Genomic DNA, 9,918 nt, shown 5'->3' on the forward strand with positions numbered 1-9,918 from the left:
TATGATAATTAAATTTAATGATTGTAATGACTTATTTTATGTTTTAGAGTGACTCTCTTACTTTTTGTTGTTGATTTGTCGAGAATCAATTGACAAATCCTAATGATAAATAGATTGGGAAAACAAATTTAAGTCATGTCTGGACATCAGCTTGTTTCTTGAGTGAAATTGCTTTGTTCTTAGTCCCTTTCCTTGTACCACGCTTCCCGCATGGTGGTTAACTTTTTTAAGAAATTCTTACAACATTAACTTCAGCTATATGAAAAATATTGAGGTAAAGAAAATGTGCACTTTCATTTCAATGATAAAAAGTCAAAACCATGTTTTGAGTAGCTATACTTTTATCACAACTAAGTTATAAAACCAAATGAAATTAAAAAATAAAATAAGGATAAGATTTAAATTTAAAACACAATAAAATGAGGACAGCCCTGTGTGCCCCTCCCTCCAAATTCCAATGCCTAAAAATTAAAAGATAAAAATTTAATGGACCCATGTGCGTCACCCTCCCACCCAACATAACCATTGTCTCCTGCTCTCCTCTGTTTTATCTTTTCTAACTGTGATATAGTGAACAAACCTCAATCTAAATGATCCCTTTAATATCTCTAAAAATAACCCACTCAGTAAAAATACCTATCCCTCTCCCAGCGAAACCTCTATATAAGGGGACGGTGTCTATGAAGATTATATTTGAAATGAAGAGATTTAAGAGATGATGAAAGTTAAACACTGTAATCATAACAATACAATGAGAGTAGTGGAAAACCAGGAAACGGTGACAGCGTGGAAGTCACTGCTAATTGCAAGAAGCCTACTAAAAAAGAAGATGCGTCGCTTAACGTGAAAGAGGGTGTTGAAAGTGAACTCACTCCTGCTCGAGTTTATATTATACATGGTAGATTCTAAACAGTTCAAGTGATGTGGATAAAACAGCATAAGAGCATGATTTCAGGTCCTGCAAAACACTTTACCATGCAACTTCTTTCAAGTCAATAATGAGGTCCTAATTTGAACCCAGAGGGAAAACAAGAAAGTAAAGGCAGTAAATGAAGGCAAAATGATAAGTAGATATTTCAATTTTTCAGGTAAACTACAGTAACAACTCTGAACATGCACCTAGGATTAGGGACATGATAAACATCAAAACATGAATACTACATAGGACAATTAATTCATCTTATTGATTAGCTCGTTGATGGAATCCTCACGGTTCCCTGCATCTCCACCATCCTTGTATGCGGTTTTTGATCCTTTTAATCCATCTGATGGTTTGTTGAGATCAAAGGGCCACATAAATCTGACGACTTCCTTGAAGTGGGGACCAGTATTCTCAATTTCATGCACCATGTCTTCCATGCACACAATACCAAACTTGCCTAGTTCCTGCATGGCAGAGATCCGAAAAATCACAAATGCAATCTAATGGGGTCTGGGGATAAAAAAACCCAGGAACGAAACCTGTAATAAAATATATTACCTGCTCAATGATATTATTATCCGTCAAAGGAACTTTTCGCTTGTCTATTTTCGCATGTCCCTTCTTGTAAAGTAGCTCCTTTATGCTTTTAAGATTTGGATATCTTCAAAAGAAGCAGATTCTCAGAAAATTAAGAACAATCCTCAGCAAGTGAAATGCAATTTTTTAAGAATGAAATATATAAAGATACAAAAATTTAGAAAAAACAAGGTGTTCAAGAGGGTAGTGCCATTCCACCCAATGTGGAATACAACACAGAGAATTACACAATGCTGATAGACTCTCTTTATTCGAATAAATGTTGATTGACTAAATATTGAACGTTGGAGTTAGGGGTGGAAATAGGCCAGGCGGCTCGTCAGGGGCCTATGGCTTGACTCGTTAGAGGCTCGGCTCGGCTCGGCTCGTTTATTAAAAAGGTCAGGCTTAGGCTTTTTTAAAAGCTTGTTTAACTAAAAAGGCTAGGCCCAAACTATTAAAAAAGCCTATTTGGCCTAACAGGCCGGCCTATTTATATATTATTTTTATTAATAATATAAATAAATATAATATAATAATATATTATTTGATTTTTTTAAACTGATGTATACTTTAGTATAAAAGAAAATCCTAAGTCCCTACCCTAACCTAGATTAGAAATGTTCCAGACATATTCAATGATACAGGTGTAGTTTTTGAAATGCAATGATACAGGTTTTTTTATTTGAAAAGAAAGTGTAATAATATATAAAAGGCTTATTAGCCCGCCAGCCAAATAACCTTCTTTTGATAAAATTGTCTGTTAAATAGGCTTTTAAGCAGGCTTGTAGGCCATGTCAGGCCTTAGAAAAGGCCAGGCCAAGCCATAAAATTTGGCCTATTGATAGGCCACAGGCCAGGCTTGGGCCACAAAAAAATAATGCAGGCCAGGCCTAGGCCGCACAAAGCTTGGCTCGGCTCGGCCTATTTCCACCCCTAGTTGGAGTGAATCACTATGGAAGTAAAGGAGCGAGCAATCAAGGCGATAATCAGGGAACCCCATAAGGAATGGATAGATATCCACTTATGATGGATTTGAAATGTTGCATTATGCTTAATTTTGTATTCTATGGCTAAATTGTATTCTAGCTAGGCCTCCTAGGGATTACTGCATGAACAATTCCCAATCAAAATGTACATAGAGAGAGAGGTAGAGCTCAAACTTCCATAATGATTACAGTAATAAATGAAGTTGCAGCAGAGCACAACATAAGAGAAGTATGTAACCTATACATCTTCCTTTTGAACTAGAAATACATGAAAGTTCTACAAAGCTACCCTTCCACTAGCATCCAATATCATATCATATCATAATCATCTCATACACATCAAATATAGAACAAGGAAGATTAATCTCTTACCCGTAGGTAACAAATGGTTCAACTCTCTGCAGCTTGGCCATTATCCCCTCACTTGGCTTCACAAAAACAGCACTGAATATTTTCCTCAACCCTAAGCTGAACAAGGCCTTTCTGGTTACAGGATGCATGTCCTTTTTCCTAAAAGAATGACAAAGAAAGATGTTATAACTCCTCACAAAACCAAAATATCAAACTGAGAGAAGAAAGAAAGAAAGCTACCCCTGTATCCGAATGACTATTATGGGCTTGGAATTTGGGGTCAATAGCTCTGACGGATTCCTCTTGACCCTTCTTTTCATTCTAATAAGGTCCAGCTCCTACAGAAGGAAGCACAAATAATCAATAAAAATAATAATAATAGAAGCCATCGAATGCATTTAGGTCCCGTTTGGAAGAGCTTATCTTATAGCAAAATTGATCATGCAAGTGTTTGAAAAGTTTCTGTAAATAGCTTATAACCTATCTATAAGCTGTTTTGAGTTTATTTTCATAAGCGGCACAAATTAACCTATGAATAAGAGATTATACATGTCTATAACAACATATTTTGAATTGATTTCAATAAGTTTATCTAATTAGCTTATGGATAACAATTACACAAAGTGATGGCATAGACAAGTGAAAAAATTGCAACTCTAGAAATTGAATATTGCAGTATTATATGATGAAAATAATAGGAAGAGAGTAACCTGGTTGCGATATTCAAAAATGAAATCCTCAGGTTTTTTGATGGAGTCGTTGTTGTTTCTGATTTGAAAATTCTTATACTGGAACTGTGCCTTTTTCCTCAAAGCCAACGCTTCGTTGTTTTTCCTCTTCTTGAGTGTAACCTCTGAAATAGTGTTGAGAGCTTGGGCTTCTTCTTCTGCCATCTTCTCTACACTTCACAACTGCATAGAAAGAAAGAGTAAAGAGAGAGACGACAAAGTTAACAACACTACGTGATAGATTCAAAACCGTGGAGAACAAACGAAGGCAGCGGTGGTTACTCACCGGCGAGGTGGCGTTGCGGCGGCGCTGCGCTGAGTGAATTAGGGTTTGGTGATTGGGAGAGAGAGACGCGAGATGATGAGAGTGAACGAGTGAGTTTTATTTGAATGATTCTCTTCTTACCCGATGACCCGTTTACTTGTTATAACCCGCCCGCGGGAATTGGATTGGGCCGTGTTTTTCCCAGCCCAAAGTTGTCTTTCAAAAATGGGTTGGGCCAGTCTGACGTAGAGTATGTACAAGCTGAATTTTAACCAACTCAGCATGTTGACGAGTGGGTTGGATCGGTTGGCTCAAGAGTTGGAACCAAAACCACACTCACCGTGTCGGTTGTAATTTCGTAAAAAGTCCTCTATTTCATTGTTTATCAGTGTCTAAAACCCGATACACATTTTCGCTATTAACATATAGGAAAGGAAAATCTGAAACACTAAAAATCAAAATTGCTTCCGAGTTCTTATTTCCAAAACAATTTATAGTGATTTACACACCGAAAACTTAAATTTCTAAGACTTAACGAGAATTAAAATTTGGTAGCACAATTAACAATATAAGGATTTAAAACTCAAAAACTTGTTTTTTAATATAAACATCTTCTCTTTTGTGTTCTACCTTTATGCAACTCTTCCTGAAAATTAGTTAGTTTATGTTTTCCAACTTCCTGTGTACCGGATTTTCTAATTTTCGATAATTTCTAAATTACATGTTACCTGTACTTAGAACCCAATAGCAAAAATTCAAAAATTCGGTAGATGAGTTTTTAAGATACCAGATTTTCAAAAATCTTGTAGCTAAGGTCTTGGGGGGGGGGGGGGGCGAGGGAAGAAAATGTGAAAGAGGAAGGGGCAATTTATAAATTTTAAAAGAAGGAAAAGTGTGAATTGAGGTGATGAGGGCTGAGAGCATCTTTAACCATGATATTCACTAAAGTATTTACATTTTACTTTTTACAACTCTCAATAATGCCACATCATTTTATTAATTTTTACTCCAACTTCAACCCATCAACTCTTAAAAGTTTATATAAAAAAATCATTTTATTAGCTATAAGTTTTATTTAAACATTTTACATTAAACAATAATAAATGCAAACACACTTTTTATGACTAAATTGAGTATTTACTCTCACATACTCTCACTAACCATGTTGGAATTAAAAATATGCTCCAATGGTAATGGATATTGGTGGAAGTAGATATTTGACATTACATACTCTCATTGGAGATGTTCTGAGAGTGTTAAAAACAACCAAAAAAATATTTCGGTTGACTTTGGATATGGTCGTTGACGTCTAAAGTCTTTTACATCTTATGATACGCTTTCTAGTTTTAGGATACAACATACTCATTACTTGGTTCTTTCCTCCAACATGCCAAGAACCTTCTTTCCTGCTTCATATTACTTCATAAAACAATTATTTATTATGCTTCAAAACATAGTATAAAAAGTGGAAATCTTTTCATAGCTCAGTGCAATCTTACACCAAATCCTTCACAACCTGGTCCCAAATTCTTCAGAAAAATGGCAGCTAAAAGGTTTTTGGATGATTCCGATCAAGACAAAGACAAACCAATCGACAAACGCATGAGAACTACAACTACTAGACCTTCTTTTGCTTCGTATGTTTTATTTCTTTTTATAAACCAAGCAAAAATATACATGTTCAATATTCAGTTTCTTGTTGTTTTCCCGAGTTGATTGTTGGTTTGGAGAATCTCACCCAGCTAACAAGTCCTCGGTTCGAAATCAGCGCAACATCAAAATATTCAGTTACTTTTCTGCTCTTAATTGAATTTGTCATGCTCAGAAACATGTCTCACTTTCTCATTTCATGCCAATTCTTCTTGACAGGGTAATAGGAGAAGTTGTAATGGTGAAAAACTTGCAGAACCTTTTCTCAGGCTTGGAACCATTGCTGAGAAGAGTGGTAAGTCATCTTAATTAAATGAATCCCAAGCATATATACATTGATTAAGCAAATTAATCAATCAATTTGCAATTGGATTAATTTTTTGTCAATTGTAAACAGGTGAGTGAAGAGGTGGAGCGAGTGATGAGACATTGTTGTCCACGACCAATGACTAGGTCCCCTTCATTGAGACTCCAAGCATTGGAACAAATACAACCATCAAGCCTTCAGCTCAGGTTCAGCAAAAAGCTTTCACTCCCTATATTCACAGGTAGCGTATCATGAATCAATTATCTCAAAAACTTAAGTTGTTAAGTAAATGACACATAAATGATTTTATATTATATTTCTAATAGGTAGCAGGATATTGGACATGGACGAAAAACCCATCCATGTGGTTCTTGTTGACAAGAGTAGCGATCAAATAATGGTTCCAACGAGCTTCCAACATCCCATCAAGCTAGAAATTGTGGTGCTTGATGGAGATTTCCCTGATAAGGAGTCATGGACAAGTGAGGAGTTCAACAGGCACATAGTGAAGGAGAGAACAGGGAAGAGGCCATTGCTTGCAGGAGAGCTGAATCTGACCCTGAGGGATGGAATTGCACCCATTGGGGACATAGAGTTCACTGATAATTCTAGCTGGATACGTAGTAGGAAGTTCAGAGTCGCCGTGAGAGTGGCTCCGACCGGCAATAATCCGAGTCTCAGAATCCGTGAAGGCATGACTGACGCTTTTATTGTTAAGGATCACCGCGGTGAATGTGAGTCATTTAAATTGTCAGTGCATATATATCAAACTCATATATTTTATACTTACAAATATGTGCATAGCTTGCATTTCATTTTTAATTCTTTTGCTATCTGCAAAGCATGGCTGGTTTAGAAGTTAGAATAGAAGTAGATTGAGCAAAGTTTTTTTTGTTTTTTAATGTGATTTCCTGGTCAAATGGTTCATGTAGAAAATCTTCATATGAAATTGAAGCTAGCCTAGCTGCCATATATGTTTGATAGCTGAATCTGTTAAACACTGTTAATTCAATTTTATTCATGCAGTGATGTTGTTGATAAACTGTTTACTGTTGTTAATTAGTTAGTGTACGGGTGTCCTTTTGTATTTAATTTATGTAAAGGGGGTTGGTTATATATAACTAAACTAAGGGATGTCTAAATGACTCATGATAAAGTTTGGGTTAAATAACCCATCATCCAATCACATTAGAGATAAATGAGTTGGAAATAAATTAATAAATAAAATATAGAAATTCTACCTCACTTATCTCCAATGTGATTGGATGATGGGTTATTTAACCCAAACTTTATCATGGGTCATTTAGACATCCCCTAAACTAATGATCAGAAAGAGTATCTTAATTCACGGGTCAATTTCTCTAGTCCATAGTGGTATCAGAAAACTACTGCAGATCATAGACTAATTAACACATAATATTACCAATGATTGCTCATTATATTATTGTTGTCTTCAACACAAGTTGCAAATCATGGCATCAAAGAAATTAGGTATGGGGAATTCACTTAGAAATAAGTTCAAGTGATGAGTTATCAATTTAGAAAGAGAAATATTGTAAAACTATCATTTTTAAAAATCTAATGGAGTCTGTTAATATTCCCATTATAGTAATGGAAAATTACATTGGTCTTATCTCCAACAAGAAAGGGAATTTCATTTTCATCCGGTCCAGCAAGCAATAATATTGACCCCTTTTAACTTGTTTTCTTTTGTCTAAATCTTCTTTTATGATGACTGGAAAGTGATTAGTGGTCAAACATTCAGCTTAATCATGGTCCCACCATGATAGAAAACCCTCATAAAACTTTATCTTGTTACAATTGCGGATGTAAACAAGTTGTGTTGGGTTGTTTTTTTTAAGCTCTTTGATTTGATTTATTTTCTTAATTTAAGACTTGATTTATATTAATAAGTTTAAATATTTAAAGAAATTAATAAGTATATTACGCAAATTGTAAAAAAATATGGTATATTATTCAAGATGTTATTTTAACTTAATAATAATAACTTAAACGAAAATTTTATTTTATTTCACTAATGTTATTTTAAATAGGTCTATCTTTTTTTGAGTCTAAAGCTTGGTATTTTGAAACTAAATAAATTTTTTTTTGATAAGCGAAACTAAATACATTTTTCATGATTATTGGTCGAATTTATTTAATAAATATTTCTCAAATGCTTACCATCTTTCTTGTAGACACCTCAAGTTACGCGTAATTGTTTTTATTTTCTTATTAGTTGTAAACTATACCTACTTCAGTTCTGGTTTTTGCCAGTTGCTTGAGACGATTTAAGAGTCAAGTCAATGGTTTCAGGAACGGTCAATGATTTTGGTAAACTTAATAGTCCAAAAAAAATAATTATCTGTCTTCTTCACTGAAAAATCTACAGTATTGTAAATGTACTTTTTTATTGAAACAATTATACTTCATGAATTGGTAAAATTTAAAAAATTTAAATATAAAATGGAAAGAAACTGAATAATAGATTTACCTATTTGGTGAAAGAGAATAGTACCTAGTTCTCAGTATTACAGGGTATAGAAGGTTTCCTCCTTTTTCAGTAGCTCAAATCATCTCTTTTTAATATTTCCCCCCTTAAATATTTGTGTAATTGTATGTGTCCCTTTATATTAGAGAAGCGGATAAAAACCAAAAAAATGAACACATGTATGAGGTTAGTGTTTTGTTATATACATGTTAAATATGTATCCTTTGCTAATTTATAATCTTTTTTCATACATTTGAAGTGTACAAGAAACATCACCCACCAATGCTCCATGATGAAGTGTGGCGCCTAGAGAAGATTGGGAAAGATGGAGCTTTCCACAAAAAATTGTCCTCAGAGCGAATAACCACAGTGCAAGACTTTCTCAAGTTATCTGTTGTTGATCCACAAAGGCTCAGAAAGGTACACATAAAAAAAGTAAACTTATTATTAATCAATGTTAAATGTATGATTATTATTAATATAAGCTATTGTTATGCAATCAGATTTTAGGCATTGGAATGTCAGAGAGAATGTGGGAAGTGACAATGAAGCATGCAAAGACTTGCAACATGGGCAACAAGCTCTACATCCACCGTGGTCCTCAATTTACCATTATTCTGAATGGCATATGCCAGTTGGTTAAAGCTGAAATCAATGGACAAATCTTTCCAGCTAGAGAACTGAACAACATGAACAGGGTACCTTAACAACTCAAACTTGCCTTGTTCCATGACTTTTAGCATGTTTGTATCAATTTTTCTTTCTTCAGAATCAATTCTGAAAGCCAGGAGGAACTACTCACAAAGCTTCTTCCCAGAATTGATTCTGCCTTTAGAAGAATGACTTTCAAACATGCACTACTAGATTTCACTATGTGTTGACAACCTAGAAATTCATTTCAATGGGTTCATTTGCAGAGCTATATAGAGAAATTGGTTAGAGAAGCATATGCTAGATGGAATAACTTGGAGGAAATCGATGGGGTCATGAATGATAATGTTGCTTTGTTAACCCAAGGTACTATATATGTTCCATTAATCAGTGTGCTCCATTAATGTATGTGCGGTGCCTGTGCATAGTTATTTTACTACAAAGTTAATTTCAGTGTCAATGACAATAACATCAATAGAATCTAATTCTGCAGGTGAAACTGGGGACCAATTTCCAAACAATCATCAAGCATTGGTAATGGCATCATGCAATCAGAACGATTATTTTGGTGATAAATCTGCAGAGGGTGGTAGCTATGTACCTAGCCAAAGTGCACAAATAGGGTGCAGCGAATGGCCAATGAATGCAACATTTGCCGCAGGATCATTCATGAATGCCATGCCTTACAGCTTCTCAGAGTCACAAACAGACGGTGACATAACACCCTCAGGTTCTGGTTCTGGCATTGATGGAGCTGCAAGGTGGAATTAGGAACATTAGTACTTTGACTTTCAGCTGTATATATAAGTTAGCAGTTGAAGAATCAAATTAGGAAGCGACTTCCAGCATGTTTGAATTAACTTTTTTTCTCAGAATCAATATGAAACCCAGAAGCTATGAAGCTTTTTTCCCATAATTGATTCTGACTTTAGAATCGGGAGGATTTTCAAACACACACTTGTGAAGTGTTGGCTGATGACAAAGTGTC

The 9,918-nt window shown here is 34.9% G+C and overlaps 2 protein-coding genes across 2 annotated transcripts; one reads left to right on the forward strand and one right to left on the reverse strand.

Moving 5' to 3' along the window:
* Positions 1-1,050: 1,050 nt before the first annotated feature.
* LOC130714830 (60S ribosomal protein L7-1-like) lies at positions 1,051-3,976 on the reverse strand. Its single transcript, XM_057564789.1, has 6 exons — positions 3,853-3,976; positions 3,549-3,749; positions 3,079-3,176; positions 2,860-2,997; positions 1,481-1,583; positions 1,051-1,386 (listed from the first exon to the last, which is right to left on the reverse strand). Exons 2-6 carry the CDS (start codon positions 3,729-3,731, stop codon positions 1,171-1,173), a joined length of 738 nt encoding a protein of 245 aa, XP_057420772.1. The 5' UTR covers positions 3,732-3,749; positions 3,853-3,976; the 3' UTR covers positions 1,051-1,170.
* A 1,328-nt stretch (positions 3,977-5,304) lies between these two features.
* On the forward strand, positions 5,305-9,846 carry LOC130710875 (protein SAR DEFICIENT 1-like). Its single transcript, XM_057560261.1, has 8 exons — positions 5,305-5,468; positions 5,701-5,776; positions 5,879-6,029; positions 6,115-6,522; positions 8,539-8,699; positions 8,783-8,977; positions 9,197-9,296; positions 9,424-9,846. The coding sequence occupies exons 1-8, from the start codon at positions 5,371-5,373 to the stop codon at positions 9,699-9,701; spliced, it is 1,467 nt and encodes a 488-aa protein (XP_057416244.1). The 5' UTR covers positions 5,305-5,370; the 3' UTR covers positions 9,702-9,846.
* The last annotated feature ends 72 nt before the right edge of the window (positions 9,847-9,918 follow it).

This window comes from Lotus japonicus, chromosome 4, assembly GCF_012489685.1.
Source record: "Lotus japonicus ecotype B-129 chromosome 4, LjGifu_v1.2".
Taxonomy (NCBI): Eukaryota; Viridiplantae; Streptophyta; class Magnoliopsida; order Fabales; family Fabaceae; genus Lotus; species Lotus japonicus.